This window comes from Centruroides vittatus, unplaced genomic scaffold (genome assembly GCF_030686945.1).
Source record: "Centruroides vittatus isolate TY-2023 unplaced genomic scaffold, ASM3068694v2 contig_990, whole genome shotgun sequence".
Lineage (NCBI taxonomy): Eukaryota > Metazoa > Arthropoda > Arachnida > Scorpiones > Buthidae > Centruroides > Centruroides vittatus.
In genome coordinates, this window is record NW_027122659.1 from 1,069,540 (window position 1) to 1,089,844 (window position 20,305).

The 20,305-nt window shown below is 33.3% G+C and overlaps 1 protein-coding gene and 1 long non-coding RNA gene across 2 annotated transcripts; one reads left to right on the forward strand and one right to left on the reverse strand.

Annotated features, from left to right (window-relative positions):
• Positions 1 to 11,198: 11,198 nt before the first annotated feature.
• LOC136986069 (uncharacterized) lies at positions 11,199 to 12,791 on the forward strand. The gene is made up of 2 exons (XR_010882423.1): positions 11,199 to 11,715; positions 11,819 to 12,791. It is a non-coding gene; the product is annotated as an uncharacterized lncRNA (long non-coding RNA).
• Positions 12,792 to 13,344: 553 nt separating this feature from the next.
• On the reverse strand, positions 13,345 to 19,887 carry LOC136986068 (uncharacterized). Its single transcript, XM_067283524.1, has 3 exons — positions 19,674 to 19,887; positions 13,579 to 13,756; positions 13,345 to 13,500 (listed from the first exon to the last, which is right to left on the reverse strand). Exons 1-3 carry the CDS (start codon positions 19,825 to 19,827, stop codon positions 13,383 to 13,385), a joined length of 450 nt encoding a protein of 149 aa, XP_067139625.1. The 5' UTR covers positions 19,828 to 19,887; the 3' UTR covers positions 13,345 to 13,382.
• Between the last annotated feature and the right edge of the window lie 418 nt (positions 19,888 to 20,305).

A 20,305-nucleotide genomic window follows, 5' to 3' on the forward strand; every position in this document is an offset into this window, starting at 1 on the left:
TTATCTGATTGGAATTATTTCTACACATAAATGTGATTCTCTTCGTTTTAATTTCATCGAAAATATATTCATTTCTTGATTCGATTGTAAAGAAAATTATCGCGCGAAAAATTATTCGTATTTAAATCTCTAAATGCTATTGGGAGGATGTAAATTTAAATTTATATTCGAATATAGAATTTAGGCCTTCGGATACATAAATATAAAACGAACTTATTAATGCATTATTTTAAAATTTTAAATTAAGTGCGTTTCAAAATACATTTCCGGATATTTATTAATTCACAGCATCGAGTAATACTGATAAATAAAGATAATATAATGCAAAATAGAAAAAATATGTGTTAATTCTTTTAAAATTTAATTTTTTTCGTATGTACTACCGGTACTTTGTCCAGTCATGTAATTTTTCTACATTTTTCTTCCGATTCTTCTCTTAGAAATATTGTTTTTTTTATCACCGATTTAAACAATTGTGTTTAATTTGATTTTAATTTCTTCGACTGGATTTCTTTTTCATACTTTATTTTACATTATTATTTTCACAATTCACTATTTAAAATATTTACAGTGATGTATTTCTACTAACCTATATATTTGTTCGAATTCTTGGCTTGCTGATTAGACTCTTAATGCTAATATAAATAAGCATTATGAATTAAAAAAAGATATTTTAATTCTTTTCATCCCGAGTTTTCACACTAATTTAACAGTTTTTTAAAATATATAATCTTTTTTTAATGACAATTTTCATTAAATAGAAATTTTTATAAGTGAAAATTCTCATATTTTATTTAAATTGCTATTTATTTATATTATTTTTGTGTAAATAAATAACATACAAGATCGAGAAACAATTTTTTACTCAATATAATCATTGAATAATTAATATGACATAAGTTAAACAAATTGCTTCGTTCTATATGCAAATCCAATAATGTAAGCCCGAATTGAATTGCACGGTGCATTAATAAAAAATGAAACTGATCAATACACTGTTCAAGAATTTTCTCATAATACTTAATTCTTTATTTTTAAATCTTGTTTATTTGTGTATAAATAAATCCTTAAAAAATAAAAAAAAATTGGATAAAATAAATTATTTCTGTACACAGAATTATATATCTAATATATTATACGATATGAGAATATTACAAATACGAAAACATTCAGTGATCAGGTCGTAGGTCAGAGGGTGTGTATGCCCCAGAACCATAAATAAATAAAGAACCCACGTGATAAATGCTTAATGATTATTTATGTGATTTTCTAACAGCTTTATAAAGACGAATAAGTTAAACATTCCGATTTATGTACAAAAGTGCTCCTGGATACGCTACTCGTTATTTTCATTAATGTGTAAAAATTAATGAAAATGGTGCACTGAAATTCACGTGCGAATTGAATTACGGACGTAATAGTAAAGAATTTTAAATATTAACTCATTTATATTAAATAACGTATAATTAAAAACAAAAAGTTCCTTCTATCTAGAGCTTTTCCGGATGGACTTATTGCATATTTCAGTCTTATTTGTAGTTAAATGTACTGTACAATTGCTAGAAAAATCTTTTGTAGTTTCTGATTTAATTATCTTGTCTTTACTTATTATTATTATTATTCATTTATTTTGTACGGTATACACGTGTTAATACATAAAATAAACTAAATAAAATCGAATAATATAATATTCTTAGAATTAATTTATATATTATTTTTCTCTTTTAAAATTTCGTATGAATTTATCCTATTTTCACCTAAGGCTGTGACCAAACACTGTGGGTGTAATCAAACACGCCCATGTAACTTTATACTTGAAATCCATACACCCTCAAAATGTAACAACCAAGTAAAATATTAAAAAATATAATACTTTAAATTTATTATAAATGTCATATTTATAAGAATTAATATGAAATATTTTAGGGTTTTTCCCTATTTGTTTTTAATAATTATCAATTTACAGCTTATATAAATCGAGAAAATGTAATTTAAAAAACCGAAATTCGTTAGTTTTTTAATCATTTTCTTAAATTTTACTTATTTTATTTATTGTGTATAATTCAATATTTTATTTTTATCTTTTCTATGATTACAACATCGATACCTGTTTTTAATTACCGCAGATTTTCCTGCGAATTGTCAATTATTTTTATTAGTTTAAAAATTAATTAAATTAAAAATAATAAAATTTGACTATTTCATTCAAATTACAACCATAGTTTCAGTGATATCTGGAATTTTGTTTGAACTGTCAATACAGTAGTTATATTTATTTACTCTTTATTTTCATTCAATTACTTAGAAATAATAAAAGTTTAATTTCAGTATAATATATAAAGTATACTTTCCCCCTTTTGAGGAGTACAGAGGATATGAATAATTGAATCTCTCCTCTCTGAGAGCACAAGATATTCAAGAATAAATTTTAAAAATCATATTAAATATACTTTAAAACAAAATAAAGTATAATAAATTTTCTCTACTTTGTATGGTATTTTCTTGTATTATAAAGCTTACAAAACAAAAATGTAACCAATGCAAAGAGAAATATTCATTCCACTCGCTGGACAGATAATGTGATTATATTGCCATCTATGAAGAAAAAATAGCAATAAAAATTAATAATCGTGCCAATTAAGAATTATTTTTAAAATAATTATTTCACGTTAATTATTTATTGTAGCTGTATAATCCTATTAAGTAACTTATTAGAATAGGAATTATACAATTGATTTATTACAATTATTATAAATTAATGAATGGAAATTTCGCGTTATAAAAGAAATCACTCCTGCAGTTAGTTATTATGAAAAAAAATCAATATATTTATTATATTATATATAGATTGTGTACAAAAATATTGTTTTATAATGTCATATGTTATCCTCTTTTATATTATAAAATTTTATAGAAACTTTTTTACACAGTTTTTATATAACTTGCACCACTTTCAATCACGTACAAGATGCTTCGAAGCATGAGATAATTTGTATGAATTTAGTTTCACGCGAAAGGAATTACGTTGATTATGCAGACGTATGGTAGGATAGTGAAAATGATCGACCGAAGCAACTCGGTAGATTTTATTATCTGAAATGTAAGGAAATGTACTAAAAATTGTCTGGGAAAGAAATGTCTACTGAAATGTCCAGGAAGAAAATGTCTGGAGAAATGTACAGGAAAAACACGCATAGAAAAAAATTGAAAGAAAGAAATGACCGAGAAAACATGGCCACGAAATAGATTACCAAAGAAGAAAAGTTTAGGAAAGAAATATCCAAAAATCTTTGAATATTTCTTAAATAAATAATTTCATTAAAAAATAAATGTCCGAAAGAGAAGTCTGGAGAAAAATGTTCGGGAGAAAATTTCTAAATACGAAATGTTTAGGAAAGAAATCTCTGAAGAAGAAATGTCCAAAAAAGAAATGTTTGAAGAAGAAATGCTTTTAAAAAATGTCTCAATGTTTACGGAAAAAAGTCCAGGAAAAATGTCTAAAAATTAAATGAAAAACTTTTCCCATGAAAAATTTCTGGAAAAAACCCTTAGAAAAAAGATATCAACGAACAAAATTTCCAGGAAGAAAATGTCTGGGAAGAGTCGTCCAGGGAAGAAAGTGTGCAGACAAAATGTCCAAAAAGAATTGTCTAAATCAGTATAGTTTAAAAAGAAATATCTAAAAAAGAAATTTTCAAGAAAGAAATGACTGAAAAAGAAAATTTAAGAAAGGAATGCCCGAGTAAAGAAATTGACTAAAAAACATTGTACTGTACAGGACAAAAAGGTCTGAAGAATGTGAAAGAACGTTTAAGAAAAAAATGTCAAACGAAGAAATCTCTGGAAAGAAATGTTTGGGGAGGAAATGTCCAAGAAAATAAACGTCTGAAAATGAAATGTTTAGAAAAGAAATAGCTACAGAAAAAGTGTTTTGGGAAAGAAATGTCCGAGGAAGAAAAATTTAAGAAAAAACTGACCAAAAAGAAATGTCCGGAAAAGAAATACGCAGGACAGTTCTGGAGAATTGACAGGCAACCTAATAGACACAGAGCAAATTTTCGTCAATTTTCGTAACTTTTTTCCTCATTAAAAGAATTTTTTCCGACTCATTCTCCGCTTTTTTCGGCCATTAAACTGCGGATGATTTCTGGCAACATTGCGACAAATATGACAGCTGAAGAACGGAAATGCGAGGAAATGAAATTATCGTCATATTTTTAGTTTTTCCCACGTTTTATTAAATAACTTCATTTCTAAATGCATTTTATGCGTAAAGTCGTAACCGATTATTTGTTATCGTTCTCCATATGTAATATTCTCTTTGTATAAGTTAAAATATTGGTCCCTCAAATTCACTAATTAAAAAATTTCCTTTATGCATATTACGGCCGAAAATCGATAGTTTTTGATTTCGACAGAGACTCGAAATACCACGAACCGTTGGCGCCAACCTTTTAAATATATTGGGCGGGCTGGAAACGAGACTAAATTGGCCATAAAGCTTTGAAAGAAAAATAAGTACAAATTAATCGGATCTGGTGTTAAGTTCAATGCCGTCCAAGTATTCTACTACATAAATGGTACTAAATTACAAATAAATAAATTTTTCCGTATTTCCGAATTATTGGATGAGCTCGAGCTTCGTGGGCCCATGTAAGATGGCGCCACATCCTGGAACGTTCGATAGTCGGCAATAGGGTTTCTCATTTCCCGGTGTTTTGCTTGTCCCGGGATTCCGGGATAAAAGAAAACTGTTTCCCGGAATTCCGGGAAATCCCGGGATAGAATTAATTATTTTTAAGATACAAAAAACATCTTAGAATCAAATGATATAATTATTTTTCATTTTTTAAAGTAATTTAATACGTTCTGCAACCTCCAGAATCATATTAATAATGCTGTATAAGATATTTGCTAATAATGCTGTGTAAGATATTTATTAAAAATTACCTTTGAATTACGTAGAAATTTTCACAAATAGAAAAAATTTATTAAAGTTTGCTGGAAATTGCATACAACAACAACAACAACAACAAAAAAAAAAAAAAAAAAAATTGCTTTGAATTGAGTTAAAAATTAAAAAAAAGAAGAACTTAGATCAAACTTCTAACTTAGAAGGTAATTTTCGTTTTTTAAATAAAACACAATACAAATTATTATTGTAAATTTTTATAATAAGATTTAAAAAAGCAAAGAAGGTCAATACTCCAATCACTCGATCCGGTTCTTATTTTAATAATGAAAAGTCCCGTTACCGAGAATGCCCTTTCTAATTCAATTGATGTGGATAGAATCGTCTTTAATGCATTTAAGAGAAGACAGATGTTATCTGTTTTTTCACCTGTAGCCTGGAAAATTTCTAGTTCATTTTCGAGATTGTAGTACTTATTTTGCTCTCTAGTATTCTTGATTTGTCTACCTCGACTGCTTTAATAGAAACATCATAGCCCAATAATTCGGCAGTTCGTCTGTCTTTAATAATCAGGTTTATGAAGAGAAACTTCATACTCGCAGACTTCGTACTCGTTTGTATCCTTGCCCAATTTGCACAACCTGGAGTTACGCAGTTATTGAAGCTACTGGGCATGGTTAAAAATTAAGACAGCATAAGCACAATTATTCCAGATATTACAGGTTCTGAACAGTAAAGAATTTTTAGAGTCATGCCACAAATAAGCTACGTATCGATTATTGACCATTTGTGACGTGCCATAACGAGCAAAAATTAAAAAACTAATAAGTAGGTTTAAAATTAATAAACACAAATGTATTCTGACAGTTTATGAGTTACTTATACTTTCTATTTGCAAACTTTCTTCAACCTTAACACAAAAAAAAAAAAAAAAAAAAAAAAAAAAAAAAGTGAATTTTTAAGAAATTTGCCCGATTTTCCGGGATATTTCTCGGGTTAAAAATCAACCGGGATTCCGGGATTCCGTTTGAGAAACCCTAGTCGACAAGTTGTCGCCTATGGATTCCACACTCGCGTGTTCGTGCTTGCTGGAGAGTTTTCAATTAGTTTTAATTTAGTTAGTTTTTATTTTCAATATAAACCACGACGACTTTCGAGCTAATTTTATTTTCATCTAAATAATGTATTTCGATATCCGAATCCTTTGCACATATGCCACGAAATGCCATTTAAAATGCTACAAAATTTACAATTATCGATATTTTACGACCCCAGTGACAAGGGGCCCCAAAAATTGAATTATTATCATAAATTTTTAATACTCTTTCATTATATATTTCATATGTATATATATAATATACATATGAAATATATAATGATGGGCTTTATAATAGTTCATATTTTTTTATTCACACCAAATAACGTTTCTGCCTATTGTTTAGTGCTACAATAGGCCTATTCTTATTATAACTTTTAGCATGCCCAAAAATTTTGGTCGATTCGCTCCTTTCTGGTAAGTGCTACCAGAGTCGATAGATATACTGGTCCTAGCGCGGCAAATAGCTCTAAAGCTACTAATTGGTTTAATAAATATTTCTGCCACTTCGGACGCTTCGATCACGTGTTGTCCGCAAGGTCTGTATAAGAAGGTCAGGACACGCTCCCGTGATTCTATGCGGTAGCGGCGATGTTGGGGCATATCGATAGAGATCACCACACGTGGTTCCTGCGTGAGTCGACTATTATAACGTATATACGTACTCAAAACGTTACACAATGGGTTATTCTGTGGCACCTAATTGTAAAAGTAAGTCTACCGACTTTCGATTGTTTAGATTTCCTGCAGATAAGCAGAGGAAAGCGAAATGGGTGCGGAACTGCAGACGGGATAAGTGGCAGCCAACTGAACATTCTAAACTATGTGAGGATAGTGTATATTATATATTTTTTTATAGGTATTGTTTTTGAGATGTATACGTGAGCTCACATTAAATTATTCGTTGTTCAGCTTCATTTCGAAGAATCTCAGTTTGAACTGTTAATCTCAACTTTTCCGTCTGTGAGATTACATATTTTTGCCAGAGATATGAACAGTACTTTGAATGTAAAAAAACTGTATAGAAGCAAAAGCTCATTTATGCGTACTTCTGCTGACTTCCAAAAATGGTGTTTTATTGTATTTGTATATTGTGTGTTTACAGAGAAAGAAGTTATGTCTCAGATGAGCTCTGTTAAAAATATCATCATATTGTGTTTAATATTATCTTTTTTGATTAGATTTTATGTAATTAGGAAAATATGACGTTTAAGCTTTTGTAAAGTAAGAAATGTTCATTAATTAAACGTTAGTCCAGTATTTATTTTTTAATGCATTAATATTGTATTGGTAAATGCTTTAAAATAAAATTTTGAATAACTTATGTCATTGCATTACTTTACGAAGTGCTTATATATGTAATTGCATCAGTTTTAGCACCTATTTAATTAGTTTCATTCTCGACAGCAAATGATGTGGATGATTGTTTCTTTTAAACTATTTGATCGAAAAGTTACATAAAATTGGGGTTGCATAATCATCCGAAATTATTATTATAATTTTAACTGGAAATTACTGGATTTATGCAATTTTAGTTTAATTAATGTCGTATAAAACTGACTGTTTGTACAAGTTTGCTTAAAACATGCGACTCAAAATACCCCAAAATGGCGGCTCAAGAAATAGGTCACGCGTGTCCTGACCTTCTTGTACAGACCTTGGTTGTCCGAAGTTTGGCTGGAGCATAGAGAGAGTCAGCTGTAAACATTCGAAATTTTTTTAATATATGAAACTTTCTCGTTTTTAACTCAGATATTTCTTTTGTCTTTATGAAAGGACTGCTTATAAATACTATTTTAATCTGGTTTTGAACATTATTTATTCGTAAATGCCGTTAATATTTATATTTCTATTAACTGTCACTTTCACGCTTTTAGACTTTAAATTGATTAGACCGTTTGTTTGTTGCTTACAATTTGTGTTCATATTTAAATATTTTTTAAGGAGTTTTCGTTAAGGGCAAGAAAACGTAGTCAAAAAATTTAAAGTTAAGCCTGTATATACGTTATTAATATGGGATGTCTTCGGGATTCCCGAGAACTCTCTGAAGCAGGAAGAAAAGAGAATGATGAGAATTTCATAATCTAATTATGGGAATATATAGAAATGCTAAACCATGTGTTAAGATAGGAGAGATTTAAAGTGTTACAAAAACAGAGATTTAGGATTTAGGGTGGCTTTGGAGTTTATCGAAGTTAAGCCCATATCTTTTTTTTATTTATTAATATTAGGTAAATTATTGTAGTTTGCAGTGAGAAAAGAGCTATATGTTATTCACAGTTTATATTGTGTTTATTAATGAGATAGAGAGAGATTAAAGTTAAGCCAAAAAAAACGTTAGGAACAGGTTAGAGAAGGGGATTAAAAGTCAGTAGATTTAGTTCTTGGATTTTAAATATAGGCTGTTAGAGGAAATTCCAACTATTTAGACAACATATTTAAGATATCTACAGACACATAATAACTTAGAGATGATTAGAGGATGATGAGTTAGAGGTTGACAAATAAAATAGGTAAATGTAGGATGACAAGAGTTCAGACAGTATTATTAGATATTGACAGTGATGGTGATTAGTGATGACATGGAGGCTAAAAGAAAGACATGTTAATGATATTTTAAACCTATATAAACAACAGATAGGTGTATAAATTATTTAAAAAATAGTTTATCTGGATTAAATTTCTATGGCTATTTAAATGTATCAAAGGATAAGATATGGTTTCCCTAATTGTCATACATATGTAATAAACCAAGACAGTAAAATGCAAATATACTTACTTATTTTACCATTATCTATTTATTAAACAGATATATTATACAAGAACATTATGTACAAAACTTTCATTCACAATATGTAGCAATATAACAGTTTTAAACATTATAAAAGAGTTTCTTGTCTTGAAAATTGTTGAAACTAATATCTCAAATACTATAGTAGAGATAACAGAGACTTATCACAATGGTACTGGTAGCATTAAAATGATAGAAGATTACATTCTGATGATAGAAGTGTCATTTTTATGTTACCAGTAGCAGGTTGATAAGTCTGTTATCTCTACTATAGTATTTGAGATATTAGTTTTTAACAGTTTTAAACAGATCTCTATTTAAAACATAGATAAATTAAATCGAAAATATAGCTATTTTTGATTTATCCACATTGTCATCTGTAATTTAAAATTATGTTATTAATTTTTTTTATAAACCAAATATACTTTTTCTTTCTTTATACACGTTATAAAATTTAAAAAATGTAATTACAAATAAGATTTTTTGACAGATCAGTGGAAAAAGTTACAAAAATGCTTGAAAACGGGAAAACTACCTACTAACCAAATAGATAAACTTCTAGCCGTAGAGCGATTCTCACGCCAGCTATCGGCAACCTGAGTCATTAACTGTACTTGAGAGGGCAGCGCAAGGACCAGTATATCTATCGACTCTGGTGCTACTTTATTTCAATGACTGATATAAAATAAAAAACACAATATGACAGCACGACTTATTTTCCATTTTCCATTTTTGCCTCTATTTTAAAGAATGCTTTTAATCTTTGGAGTCATATCAACCAGAACCATTTTTAATTTTTATTTTCGAGTTTGGCTTGTGGATACTGAATGGGATACTATCATGTCTACTCACGACTCGTGAAAAAATTGGGTTTGCTCGCCCGGACTTGATCTCTGATTTCCCGAGCGTTAGGCTGACGTCATAACGCTCCATTACGTCGAATTGATGCCGAAAAATTGCAAACTCGACTATAAAATTCAGTCAAAATGACTACCGTCGGGTCTCGTCCAATGACATTTCGAAGTGGTCGACAAAGTAAACGCAAAAGAATTGCGCTGCTTTCTATGCCATAGTTAAACTTTAGGAACGTATAGCTTTAATGTGCCTGTGCCGGGGTCTTACGTTGAAGAATGAAGTGTTTTCAAATCGCTCGGAATTCGAAGATTATAAAATACCTTGCCATAGATTCCCATAAATGATTGACAAACGAAGAATCCTCTATCAAAATGCGTAGAACAAATAAAAGTAAGGCTACTTGTCATAGATTTAAAGCATTTCCATTTTATTATTAAATTTGTAATAAATTGGATTTCGATTGAGGGTAAGATGCCATTTCCCTTTCGATTATTGTTCGTACATCCACATGCACAGCATAAAGTAGGCATTTGTGGTAAAGTTTGCTTTAATTTTCTGAAATCAGCTAATAAATTTAATGTATACTTTAGGCTCAATGCTGTGTTCTATGCCACATGAAGCGTGTTTTCACTATATCGAGTGACCTTACTACGTCACGTGAAGATACCTCGTTATTGTGAATATTTTATTTAACTAATATTAATACCTGATTTTAATATAGCTTCTATATAAAGTTTCTAATATTGAAAATTCGGTTTTTTAAATTATGTATTCAATAGTATAATTCACCAACCTGGAGCCACGTTTTCAAAATCCGTAAACTTCGGATCAAACTCATACAGATGGAAACTATGACGAAGCAAGGCAATCTATTGTTTTGACGGACACCGCGCTGGCCGAATTTAACTCCTCTAGACTTTTACCTTTGGAGGATATCTAAAGGACAAGGTTTACGTCAACGACTCACATACCGAAAGAGAACACCGGGAACGAGATTTCCGCAATAACTCCCGAAATTCCGAGAAAATATCATAAGAAGAGCACGTGTTCGCAAACAAGAAAGAGGAAGTCATCCGACGATATGGTTTTCCACTTTTTAATGTAAAAATATTTCAAGATTAAAGCTTTCGTTTGCCGTTTAGACGGTTCATTTGTTTTATTTCTTTCGACAATTACAAAGAAAACAAAGCCATCAGCTTATTTTGTATCACTCTGTATAAGATCAAATTGCAGAAAGTCGACTGTTTCATTAGATGAAAGTAATGACGACGAACGTTAAATTCTGTCTAAAACGGCAGGATTTAATGCACACTTTAGGTCGAAATTAATTTAATTTTAATGTCGTTTGGAATGTTTGTTTACTTCGCCTATAAATGGCATAACACGGATCCACTTGTCGCGCAACTCGCATTGAAATATCCCGTGTCGAGCGAATATTATTAGGCCGCGACTCCACTAGCCGTAAAACAGCCGTAAAACCCCTCGCCGTAAAAGCTTTTAATCACGTGACTTATTTGCGTTTGCGCTCGGATTGCGGTGTTTTTACGGCGACGGTGCTGCCCCAAGTGTCGAACGTAAATACTTCTTCGCACGTGAATTGGTGAAAATGAAAGTATCGTAGCTTGATCGTTCATATTTGTCAGTGTATAAAATAATTTAAAATGGATCAGATACAAGCTGATATGATGTTTCAACTTTTTTCTGGACAATTTTTGTTGCTTTCTGCACTCATGAAACGAAAGCAACGCAAGCATCGTTTTTGGGTGAGGCCTTTATTTCGGAATAGAAGTTCCTTAGGTTATCATAATACACTTATGCGTGAACTTCGTTTTCAAGACCAGGAATACTATTATGAGTAAGTAATAAATCAAAATTATCGCAAAATCTTATAATGCATAAAAGTTTTATTAGTAGTAACGTGAATTTTGTTGACAGTTTTTTAAGAATGACACCTGATCTCTTTGAAGTGTTATTACAACGAGTAGAAAATCATATAAGCAAGCAAAATACACGTTTCAGAGAAGCAATTTCAGCAAGAGAACGCTTGGGAATAACTTTAAGGTACATTTTATACGATTAGAAGCTAATCACTGACTAGCTTAATCTGTTTTGATTGGATTAACAGTTCATTTTAACCGTTCATTTTATCATGTATTTTTTCTAGATTTTTAGCATCAGGGGAAACATACAGAAGTTTGTCATTTGCCTTTAGAGTTGGAAGACAAACAATAGCAAAAATTGTTCCAGAAACTTGCCATGCTCTTTGGACTCACTTAAAATCAGACTGCATGCAATTTCCATCAACGCCAAATGAATGGAAAGGTATTGCAGAAAATTTTTTAAAAGCTTGGCAATTGCCACACTGCTGCGGTAGCATTGATGGGAAACACGTGTTGATGGTTTGTCCAAAAAATAGTGGAAGTTTAAACTTTAATTACAAAGGAACATTTAGTAATGTATTGCTAGCAGTGGCAGATGCCAATTATAAATTTTTGTATATAGACTATGGACACTATGGAAGTGAGAGTGATGGAGGAATATTTAGAAAAGTTCAATTTGGTCAAATGATGGAAACCTGTAGATTAAACTTGCCCAATGACAATTACCTGCCAAATTCTGAAATTATGTTTCCTTTTTATTTCATTGGTGATTAAGCTTTCCCACTTAAAAGAAATTTGATGCGACCATATCCCAGACGCTCAGCTATTAGCCGATCACAACGAGTCTATAACTATAGACTGTGTCGTGCTCGTCGAGTAGTGGAAAATGCTTTTGGAATTTTAAGCTCTCGTTTTCGAATCTTCAAACGACCCTTAACATACAGTGAAGATAACACAACAAAGATGGTATTGGCAGCTTGCATCTTACACAATTTTCTTATAAGAGAGTCAGCTTCTTACATTAATGCTGGAGATTGTGATTCAGAAGATGAACATGGCAATCTTATCCCAGGGAGGTGGAGAGCAACAGCTGATCAAATGAGAAGTTGCACACAGGTAGCAAGCAATATGTACTCTACTGAAGCAAGAGAATTGAGGAATAAATTAGCAGACTACCTATGTACCACTGGGTCTTGCCATAGGCAATAGACTACCATTTTTTTATTACTAAGTTTCAATAAAGAATTATTTTTATTACTCTTGTGTTTTAAAGACATTGTAACAAATATAGGTTTTCAAAAAAATTTATTAATATAACAAAATTAATTACATAAATAAATTACATTGATCTATTACATTACAATTTATTAATTATTAATTCACTCATTCTCTTCGTCGTTCACTGCATCAATTTCGAAAAGAATCTCTTGAATCCTTTTCATCGCTATTCGTTGGTTTTTGTTGCTCATTTTTTCCAGCATACTTTCAACAAATTCACAAAATGGTTTGATGTGTGATTTGTTTTTTTGTATTGTAGCATTGGCTTGCTGCATGGCTTCAGCAGACATTTTAAATATTGCTAATAGTTCTTCCATTTGTGGATCAGATGATTTTCTAATCCGTTTTAAATGTGAAGAAGTGCTGTAAAGTACAAAATATATATCACAAATGTATTAACACTGTACAAACAAAAAGCTTTAGAATAGTACAGACTGAATGTATATACAGTACCTGCTCTCTGAAGCTTCCATATGTAATTGTGATGATGAGATGATGATGATGCAGGCCTATAACAGGTAAAAAGCAGGAGTAGGTAAAAAGGCAATCAGTGAATAACTATTGGAGTGCTTACCTAGAAAGAAATGTTTCATTGTCACTGGGACATGAAAGTTCTACCGACTCAGCATAAACAGGCTCAATATCTTCTGGTGGATCTGCTGCTACCGGTGATATATTGTTGAGGGTTCTGTATTTATACAAAATTGCATATAAAAATTCTTGCTTCATCCATAAAATGTATTCTTTTTGAACCTAAAATACTTACTCTTCGTTTGTTTGTGGACAGCGCCTCATAAACCCATCTATAATATCATATAGGTACCATTGCGATACATATACAGCATCACTCCCACTTCCAGTACGTTTGCTATCTTCCACCTTTTTACACTCTCTCGTATATCGATCCCGTTGTGTTTTCCAGCGGCTTTCAGCACTGGTAGCATCTGTAACATAAAAAGTTTATAGAAGTGTTGTACAACTTCTTCACTATTCATTCAATCACATGCATTTTAAGCACTAAAATACAATACAAAAATATTCCATATCATACTCAATTAATTTATTGCTTGATACATTTCTGACAACATACACACATATTGTCGTTGATCCGGAAAAAGTGGAGAGACACACAGACGAAACACATTGTAGTGATTAAAACATCTTTAATTGATCAAGTGATTAATATACGTATAAGTCCCTGCACAACTGTGGAGAGTAAAGTTCGTTCGTGTCGACAGATCGCAGTCGGAATAAAGAAAAGGGTTGAAGACAAAGAACCATAAAACATTTTATGGTTATTGGGCAGGTCCCACAAGTAGGTCAAATTGGTTTGCGTCGGTTGTACTGACACCCCCCTTCAATTTGATATTACGGTGGATATTTTATGGGTCCAATACCCATGTCGGTGATGCACGATCGATGCTTGTTCGAAAACAATGGTTTCGTTAGGGCGTCGGCCGGCATCTCGCTGGTCTGTAGATATTTGATGTCTACGTCTTTGCGTTCGAGAGCCTCCCGGATGAAATGATGTCGTATCCCGATATGTTTTGTGCGAGTGTGAAAAATCGGGTTTCTGGCAAGTTTTTGGGCGCTCTGGTTGTCGTTGTATATCGTTACGGGATGATCTGGGCTTGAGTTAACATTGCAGAGAAGGTGTTTAAGATAGATTGCTTCCTTTGCTGCTTCGGTTAATCCGATGTATTCGGCTTCAGTTGAGCTGAGTGCGACGGTACGTTGTTTTCGTGATTCCCAGCTCACTGCTGCTCCTGCGAGCATGAACACATAGCCTGTGTAGCTACGTCGATCATTCGGACATGCTCCCCAATCGGCATCCACATAGCCTTCTAGTGGTTTACCTGTTTTTTTGAATGTGATTCCGTAGTCGGCAGTGCATTTGAGGTAGCGGAGCACTCGTTTTGCTGCTTGCCAGTGAGTCTGATTGTAGCAAGTGTTGAATTGGCTTAACATGCTGACGGTGTAAGCAATGTCAGGGCGAGTACCAACGGCGAGATACATAAGTGTGCCGATAAGGTTTTGGTACGGAATTTTTCTTCGCTCACTTTCAGAGAGGCTTTCTTCTACACTCGGTTTTAGCAGTTTGGAATTTCCGTCGAGTGGAGTAGCGATGGGTTTGCATTCTTCCATGCCGAAACGTTTTAAGATGTCTAGAATGTATTGCTTCTGAGACATGGTGATTTCTTTCTTCCCCTCCTTTTCGGTCTGGGAGAATTCGATACCCAGAGCCCAGTGAATTGGTCCCATGTCGCGTAATCTAAAAATAGTGCCGAGTTCAGATTTTATAGTATTGAGCTTCGTCTTGTCGTTGCATGCTATTATCAAGTCGTCTACATAAATAGCTACTATAGTGATGTACTGATCATTTTTTGCTATGTAAAGGCAAGGATCGACGGTGATGGGTTGGAATCCCAGTTTAGTTAATTGCGAGTCCAGTTTTTTTATACCACTGACGACCTGCTTGCTTTAGACCGTAGATGGCTCTATTTAATTTGCACACTTTGGGTTTTCCTTCTTTAAGTTGCTGTGACCATTTAATAGCTCGTTCTCGTACTGCTTGGAGTTCAGAGTGGTCGTTTATAATGTTCTCGAGTGTTTCATTCAGTTGGCTTGGAATTTTCATGAGGATGTTTTCTTCTATATCACCATTTAAGAATGCCGTCGTAACGTCGAGTTGGTGGACTTCTAAGTCGAGTTCGGCTGCCAGTGCCATGACTGTTCGAATGGAGCTGAGTCGGGCTACAGGAGCGAATGTTTCTTCGTAATCTATACCGCCTTTTTGAGTGTAGCCTTTGGCGACTAATCGTGCTTTGCGTCGCTCTAACGTTCCGTCGGAGTTGAACTTGTTTCGTAGAACGAGTCTGCAGCCGATCGGTTTTCTATTAGGTGGTATGTCAACGATATCCCAAGAATTATTTTCGAGTAATGAGCTGATTTCCTTCTTGATGGCTGCTTTCCATTCGTCAGCTTCGGAGCTGTGTATAGCTTGGTGTAGCGGAATTTCAGCAATACCAGCAAAGTGATGAGTGATGCAGACTTGCTCATCGTCTACTTTGTCATTGCCATCTTGTGGATTGATTGGGATCATGTGATATTGTTTCGAGGGTCTACCGCGACTTCTAGTTTTTAATTTGAGCGGTCGTCCCGGTCCTCTTCTCATAGGTGGTTGTTTTTCCCGCATCACAGGAGCTTCTGCCGTTTGCGTGTGGATGTTGGCAGGTTGATGTGGGGTATCAGTTCCTCTGTTATAAACTTCAGTTTGCTATCTCTATAGAGTTAGGTCGATTCGTAGTGGTGAGAGAGTTATGTTTTAAATGTGAATCGTTAATGAAGTCTTCGAAAATATCGGCATTTGAAATTTTTTTTGTGAACTTGACATCTCGAGATGTGGTTACGCTTTTTTCACCATCGAGGATGACACGATATGCTTTTGAGGTTTCAGAGTAACCTACAAATGTGCAAGATTGAGCACGTGGATCGAATTTGCCTTTATTGGGATTTTTGTTTAGAATGAAGGCATTTGTTCCGAAGGTATGAAAATGGCTGACATCAGGAATTTTTCTTTTGAATAATTCGTATGGAGTCTTGCCATCTATGCTTTGAGACGGGGATCGGTTGCGAATGTGATTGGCTGTAAAAATAGCTTCAGCCCAATAGGTGGTAGGAGTGTGTGCATGGATCATCATGCATCGTGCCATCTCCACCAGTGTTCGATTTTTGCGCTCGGCGACTCCATTTTGTTGTGGGGTCCTCGCAGTCGATGTTCGATGCGTGATTCCCTGTCGCTTCAGGAAGGTGCTCATTTCCTTGCTACAGTATTCGCCTCCATTGTCGCTCTGGATGGCTTTGATTTTTAGTCCAGTCTGATTTTCTAGGTAGGCTTTGACGTCTTTTAGCGTCTCAAACAGTTCATCTTTGGTCTTTAGGAAACGTACCTCAGTCCATCGAGTATAATCATCAATAAATGTAACAAAGTAAAGCGATCCTCCAAGAGATCTCTTCCGCATAGGTCCGCATATATCTGTATGATTGATTTCGAGTGGTCGGCTTGTCCGTTTGACATGGGGATGAGGAAAAGGTAAACGTGACATTTTTCCCGCAATGCATGTCTCACACGTATCAAGCAGATCTTCTTTGTCGAATTTGAGCCCAGTGACCCCTCCTCGATCCAACAATTTTCTTAGTGCGGTAGCATGAAGATGACCGAATCTGTCGTGCCAGATTCGTAATCCATTGACTGGAGATTTTTCTTGGGAAACGTAGATTCGATCGTTTCGAGGTAGTACGTAGTAGAGGTTGCCAATACGATCTGCCACTGTGACTGTTGTTCTCTTTGAGTCGATGACTCGTGCTTTGAACTTATCAAATATTACTTTATAGCCTTTGTCGGTTATTCTGGAGACTGATAACAGGTTTGTGCGAAGTGATGGCACATGGAGAGTGTTAAGTAGGTCAAACGATCGTTCCTGTGTACCAGTATCAACGTGAATTTGGGCCGTACCAACTGCATCGATGGATATGGTCTGATCATTAGCGAGATCCAATTTTGTGTTAGAGGTAGTTCGCAAGTCTGAAAATTTTCTTTGGTCAGAACACATGTGTGATGTGGCTCCGCTGTCGAGACACCAGGCATCATGTGTCATTCCAGTGTGAAAAGTAGACTCACGTGTGAAAAACGTTCCGCTTTCGACTTTGCTGGATCTCGGTTGGTTTTCTTGTCTCTTCTTTTTACGACAATCTCGTTCTCTGTGGCCAGGTTTTTTGCAAAAATTACATCGCAGTTTTGATCCTTGATAACGGACGGTAAGCGCATCATTGCTTTGTGATTCGCGGGAAGATCGTCCTTCATATTCCTCAAAGATCTTGACTTTTAGGATTTCGAGCTTCGGAAGGTCGTCTCTCGTTTCAATCGCAGTGCGAAAGGTGTCGAAACTGTTGGGTAAGCTGTATAGTAATAACACGGAGAGGAGTTCTTCGTTCACTATAATTCCTAAATCGGCCAGCTTGTCCGCAGTGTCAAGGAATTTGGCAATGTGATCGTGCAGATCTCCTCCTTCATGTAGCTTCGTGAGAATTAAGGTCTTTATTAAGGAGGCCTTTTTTGCTGGTCCCTGAGACTGGTAAATTGATTTGAGTTTGTCCCAAATTTCTCTCGATGTGCGGCAGTTTCGTATATGTTTTAGCTCGGGCGGACTTAACATTAATATCAGACTTGATCTTGCCTTACGGTCGTTTTTTGTCCAGGCGTCGTGTTCCGATCGAGACTCGGGATTACTGGCGATAATGGTGGGAGAAGGTACCGCTCCGTTAGCGTATTCCCACACGCCATCCCTTTCGAGTAAAGCTTCAGCTTGGAGACTCCACGTATCGTAGTTTTCTCGATTTAATAGCTCGACTTTAAATGAATTCATCATTTCGGACGCGAAGATCGATGGACGAAATAGTAAAGGCAAAAGATACGAACCAAGATGTTGAACAAGTTGAACCAAGATTAGGTTGTTCAGTTCAGTTTCGGAGTAGTGTTAGTGCCTGGGCCCATAACCTGTCGTTGATCCGGAAAAAGTGGAGAGACACACAGACGAAACACATTGTAGTGATTATAACATCTTTAATTGATCAAGTGATTAATATACGTATAAGTCCCTGCACAACTGTGGAGAGTAAAGTTCGTTCGTGTCGACAGATCGCAGTCGGAATAAAGAAAAGGGTTGAAGACAAAGAACCATAAAACATTTTATGGTTATTGGGCAGGTCCCACAAGTAAGTCAAATTGGTTTGCGTCGGTTGTACTGACACATATAATAAAATTTAATTTTAGAACAGAATAATTTAGTATATAAATTTAACTATAATTGTATAATTCCAGTGACATACTTGTATATAGGTAAACAAAAAGAAAATTAAAAACTTGTAAATAAACACATGGCATATAAACCATAATTAAATATAATCATCATAATTCAGCAGTTGTAAAACACTAAAACTTAAATCATTGTGAAATAATAAAAGAATATAGAATATATATCATATAGAAAAAATAATTGAAAGGAAAAAAACAATAAAAAGAAAATATGAATATTTGGAACTAATTGAATTACAGAAAAAGAATGAATAAACGTTCAGGCACAGTATAGCAAAAAACGTGTAAATATTTGAATCATATTAGTTGTCCAGATTATGATAGTTAAGAAGAAAAAGTATTAATGGATTTCTAATAAATTAAAGTTAGGATTGTATGTTCTCATGAAAAAAATGTGTTAATTTTTAAAATGAGAGTTTGTTTTGAATAATGAATTATTATATTAAAATAAAATCAATTAAAAAGTTTTTGGAAAAGAATCAATAAAAAAGAGAATTGTCACAAGAAGAAAAATGTAATAAAATAGAAAAAATATTTCAACATTTCATAATTAATTTTTTAAGAACTGTATACTTTATATCATTATTTAAGTAGATAATATAGAAATATTGTTAATAATAATAATTCACAACTGAAGAGGGACTGATAATCAAATAGAGCAATCTAAAATGCATATTGGATATTAATTAAATGAATTAAAACTTGTAATAATATAAAAAAAAAAAAATTCTCCGAAACGTCCAGCGTGATTAAATCCAAATTTTTATAATAAAATTCTCCCATTTAACGTAAGTAAAAACTTGTGTATGTACAGTACAATATAAAATTGTATATGTGATACATCTTTAAAAAGACAATGATTATTATGGTATATTCTAGGATTTTTTACTATAATTACAAATATAGTAAAAATAATATCTTTAATATCATATTATTAAGATACTATAGTTAGCATGCTAGGCTTAGATTTTTTAATATGTACTCACCTAAATTGTAAGATTTTCCTATGGTCGTCCATATCGCATGTTTCAGGCATACATTCTTGTAATCACGATGCCTCTTGTCGTATAAACATGGATATTTACGAATATTTTCGATAAATTTCTCCAAATCAATTCGAGGTCTTTTCGCAATAGCCATGTTAGAAAGTACACAAAAGCTCTTTTCCCGCAATTTTCGCCCGGTGTCATGATGACGTAGTTCCACTGACTTCTGATTGGTTGAAGGTACCGTTTTACGGTCGTATTCGCATCTGCTCAAATCGCTTTTACGTTAGTTTTACGACCTTCTCAGGCATAAAATATCTTGGTCACGTGGTTAAAAGCTTTTACGGCGAGGGGTTTTACGGCAGTTTTACGGCTAGTGGAGTCGCGGCCTTGAAGAAACTAAATTTCGCTGGGTAATTTGATCTTTCGTTGCTACTAACTAGAAATTCCCTAAATAATTAAATAAAAGAAAAAATATTTTAATATATTTCTAAAATTCCTAATAATTATTTTTCATTTTGTTTGTGCAAGGAGAGTTTTATTACAATTATCCACCATGTTTATTATAATTTGTTTATAGTTTTCGGGGACTTTAAAATTACGATTTAAAGAAAGAATTAACTCCAGATTAA

Bases quoted from the DNA above. Each gene is read 5' to 3' on its own strand.
- LOC136986068 (XM_067283524.1), bottom strand. From the start codon at position 19,827: ATGGCTATTGCGAAAAGACCTCGAATTGATTTGGAGAAATTTATCGAA. The intron at 13,757-19,673 runs GTGAGTACATAT...TTTATGTTACAG, and splicing joins AGGAAAATCTTACAATTTAG to ATGCTACCAGTGCTGAAAGC. The intron at 13,501-13,578 runs GTAAGTATTTTA...GTATAAATACAG, and splicing joins TGTCCACAAACAAACGAAGA to AACCCTCAACAATATATCAC.